At 48.5% G+C, this 4,297-nt stretch overlaps 1 protein-coding gene across 1 annotated transcript in view; it reads right to left on the bottom strand.

Annotated features, from left to right (window-relative positions):
* lmln (leishmanolysin-like (metallopeptidase M8 family)) overlaps positions 1-3,903 on the bottom strand; it is an 11,076-nt gene extending 7,173 nt beyond the window's left edge. The window contains exons 1-2 of the mRNA XM_034077069.1: positions 3,784-3,903; positions 865-1,052 (exon numbers count right to left, since the gene is read on the bottom strand). Coding sequence (XP_033932960.1) covers positions 865-1,052; positions 3,784-3,903 — 308 coding nt within the window. The remainder of the gene's footprint in view (positions 1-864; positions 1,053-3,783) is intronic.
* Positions 3,904-4,297: the final 394 nt, after the last annotated feature.

The following is a 4,297-nucleotide window of genomic DNA, read 5'->3' as shown; positions in this document are numbered from 1 at the left end:
CGTCGCCATACCTTCAAACCTGGATACCTACTTTACGCACCTCAAATTGGGGGGGTCTGGGGGGGGTCAGAAAACCAGGCAGTATCTGGTGTGAGGGGTAGGGGTAGGGTTAGGGGTAGGGTTAGGGGTAGGGTTAGGGTGATGTTGTGAATCGAGTGGCCCATGGTGGTGGTGGGGTTATGGTATGGGCAGGCGTATGTTATGGACGACGAACACAGGCCACTCGATTCACAACATTACCCTACCCCTACCCCCAGATACTGCCTGGTTTTCGGACCCCCCCAGACCCCCCCAATAAAGCAAAAATGCACGTTTCAGAGTGGCCTTTTATTGTGGCCAGCCTAAGGCACACCTGTGCAATAATCATGCTGTCTAATCAGCATCTTGATATGCCACACCTGAGAGGTGGATGGATTATCTCGGCAAAGGAAAAGTGCTCACTATCACAGATTTTTTCAGATTTGTGAACAATATTTGAGAGAAATGGTTATTTTGTGTTTATAGAAAATGTTTTAGATCTTTGAGTTCATCTCGTGAGAAATGGGAGCAAAAACAAAAGTGTTGCCTTTATATTTTTGTTCAGTGTACATTCAGTTCTGTGGGCGATCCCCACAGGAACAATTTGGGGTGAAGTATCTCAGGGACACAAAGACATGCTGACTGCAGTGGGACTCGAACTTGCTATCCTCTGATTCGAAGATCAGCGCCCTATCCACTGAGCCACAACACACACGGTTTTCCTTTCATCCGTTTGTGTTGCTCTACACGCATTATATTAAATATTAGCTTCTCTGATTTCATTATCTCTGATCTTACCGACCGTTACACAGTATTATATTATATACTCTCTCTGATCTGACGGACCTCTGTCTCTGCCGGTCCATCCAGAACTTGCAGCTCTTCATCACGAAGTCGCAGCCGAGCCCGCGGCCCCAGTCCAGCCGCTCTGCCAGGCTGTAGTTGGCTCTGTACCAGCCGCTGTCCTCCATGAGGGCCAGCGTGAGGCGCGAGAACACCCGGTTCTGAGTGTGGGAGCCCGTCATCGCCTCGTTCTGAGGAGCAAGGATATCAGGAGCAAGGGTCAAGCTATATGTCAAAATGGTCTCTTACAGTCTGGCAGTGTGCACTCATTTCAGTGTCATGGCATTTCTTTAGCAAAGTGATGAATCTGTACGTGCTCATGTGTCTGAATACCAATGTGTGTATATCTTTGCATTTGGCCCTATGGATCTGTTGCAACTATGTCTGCATGCACCGCACGTCACCACCGCTAAGCTAAAGGCGGCTAATGTTGGGCTATAAAGGAACTACAGCACGGTCACGTCACCACCGCTAAGCTAAATGAGGCTAATGTTGGGCTATAAAGGAACTACAGCACGGTCACATGACTTCACGTCTCCACCGCTAAGCTAAAGGAGGCTAATGTTGGGCTATAAAGGAACTACAGCACGGTCACATGACTTCACATCACCACCGCTAAGCTAAAGGAGGCTAATGTTGGGCTATAAAGGAACTACAGCACGGTCACATGACTTCACGTCACCACCGCTAAGCTAAAGGTGGCTAATGTTGGGCTATAAAGGAACTACAGCACGGTCACATGACTTCACCTCACCACCGCTAAGCTAAAGGAGGCTAATGTTGGGCTATAAAGGAACTACAGCACGGTCACATGACTTCACGTCCCCACCGCTAAGCTAAAGGAGGCTAATGTTGGGCTATAAAGGAACTACAGCACGGTCACATGACTTCACGTCACCACCGCTAAGCTAAAGGAGGCTAATGTTGGGCTATAAAGGAACTACAGCACGGTCACATGACTTCACGTCACCACCGCTAAGCTAAAGGAGGCTAATGTTGGGCTATAAAGGAACTACAGCACGGTCACATGACTTCACGTCACCACCGCTAAGCTAAAGGTGGCTAATGTTGGCTATAAAGGAACTCCAGCACGGTCACATGACTTCACGTCACCACCGCTAAGCAGGCTAATGTTGGGCTATAAAGGAACTACAGCACGGTCACATGACTTCACGTCACCACCGCTAAGCTAAAGGAGGCTAATGTTGGGCTATAAAGGAACTACAGCACGGTCACATGACTTCACGTCACCACCGCTAAGCTAAAGGAGGCTAATGTTGGGCTATAAAGGAACTACAGCACGGTCACATGACTTCACGTCACCACCGCTAAGCTAAAGGTTGCTAATGTTGGGCTATACAGGAACTACAGCACGGTCACATGACTTCACGTCACCACTGCTTAGCTAAAGGCGGCTAATGTTGGGCTATAAAGGAACTACAGCACGGTCACATGACTTCACTTCACCACCGCTAAGCTAAAGGAGGCTAATGTTGGGCTATAAAGGAACTACAGCACAGTCACATGACTTCACGTCACCACCGCTAAGCTAAAGGAGGCTAATGTTGGGCTATAAAGGAACTACAGCACGGTCACATGACTTCACCACCGCTAAGCTAAAGGTGGCTAATGTTGGGCTATAAAGGAACTACAGCACGGTCACATGACTTCACGTCACCACCGCTAAGCTAAAGGTGGCTAATGTTGGGCTATAAAGGAACAACAGCACGGTCACATGACTTCACTTCACCACCGCTAAGCTAAAGGAGGCTAATGTTGGGCTATAAAGGAACTACAGCACGGTCACATGACTTCACGTCCCCACCGCTAAGCTGAATGCGGCTAATGTTGGGCTATAAAGGAACTACAGCACGGTCACATGACTTCACGTCACCACCACCAAGCTAAAGGAGGCTAATGTTGGGCTATAAAGGAACTACAGCACGGTCACATGACTTCACGTCACCACCGCTAAGCTAAAGGAGGCTAATGTTGGGCTATAAAGGAACTACAGCACGGTCACATGACTTCACGTCACCACCGCTAAGCTAAAGGTGGCTAATGTTGGCTATAAAGGAACTACAGCACGGTCACATGACTTCACGTCACCACCGCTAAGCTAAAGGAGGCTAATGTTGGGCTATAGAGGCACTACAGCACGGTCACATGACTTCACGTCACCACCGCTAAGCTAAAGGAGGCTAATGTTGGGCTATGAAGGAACTACAGCATGGTCACATGACTTCACGTCTCCACCGCTAAGCTAAAGGAGGCTAATGTTTGGGCTATGAAGGAACTACAGCACGGTCACATGACTTCACCACCGCTAAGCTAAAGGTGGCTAATGTAGGGCTATAAAGGAACTACAGCACGGTCACATGACTTCACGTCACCACCGCTAAGCTAAAGGAGGCTAATGTTGGGCTATAGAGGAACTACAGCACGGTCACATGACTTCACGTCACCACCGCTAAGCTAAAGGAGGCTAATGTTGGGCTATGAAGGAACTACAGCACGGTCACATGACTTCACGTCTCCACCGCTAAGCTAAAGGAGGCTAATGTTGGGCTATGAAGGAACTACAGCACGGTCACATGACTTCACCACCGCTAAGCTAAAGGAGGCTAATGTTGGGCTATAGAGGAACTACAGCACGGTCACATGACTTCACGTCTCCACCGCTAAGCTAAAGGAGGCTAATGTTGGGCTATGAAGGAACTACAGCACGGTCACATGACTTCACCACCGCTAAGCTAAAGGAGGCTAATGTTGGGCTATAGAGGAACTACAGCACGGTCACATGACTTCACGTCTCCACCGCTAAGCTAAAGGAGGCTAATGTTGGGCTATAGAGGAACTACAGCACGGTCACATGACTTCACCACCGCTAAGCTAAAGGTGGCTAATGTTAGAGCGTCAGACCTCCAGCAGTCTCTTCTCCCAGTGGTTCAGCTCCGTCCCGGTTCCCCCCTGGTTCTCCAGCTCCATGCCCTCCAGGATGGGACAGTTAAAGTGTCTCCGGGCCTCCTCCTGCAGATACATATGTTGATACATTTTCATTATTGTTTTCTCTTTTCTTGTTATATTTTCCCACGGCTTAAGGAGATGTTTTCCAAAATAATTAAAATGCAATCTAAGAGAAATCCTCCAGTTTTCTATATAGTAATGTTTAAATATGCTAATGAGGCATTCTCAGGGGGGCGTCTTGCTGTCATGTGACGCCCTTATTCAGCTCGGGACGCCCTGAACTCGAGCCGAGAGAAGATCGAGTTTGGACGCCCTCTCAGAGATAAAGATTTAACTTTGATACGAGCATTTGAGAGACTGCAATCCGGGGTTTTCTGAGGCACTAAGGACATGTTAGGTGGGGGACATTAGAGAGACTGCAATCAGGGGTTTTCTGAGGCACTAAGGGCATGTTAGGTGGGGGACATTA

This window comes from Pseudochaenichthys georgianus, unplaced genomic scaffold, assembly GCF_902827115.2.
Source record: "Pseudochaenichthys georgianus unplaced genomic scaffold, fPseGeo1.2 scaffold_1272_arrow_ctg1, whole genome shotgun sequence".
NCBI lineage: Eukaryota > Metazoa > Chordata > Actinopteri > Perciformes > Channichthyidae > Pseudochaenichthys > Pseudochaenichthys georgianus.
This window is presented reverse-complemented; position numbering and strand designations above follow the sequence as displayed.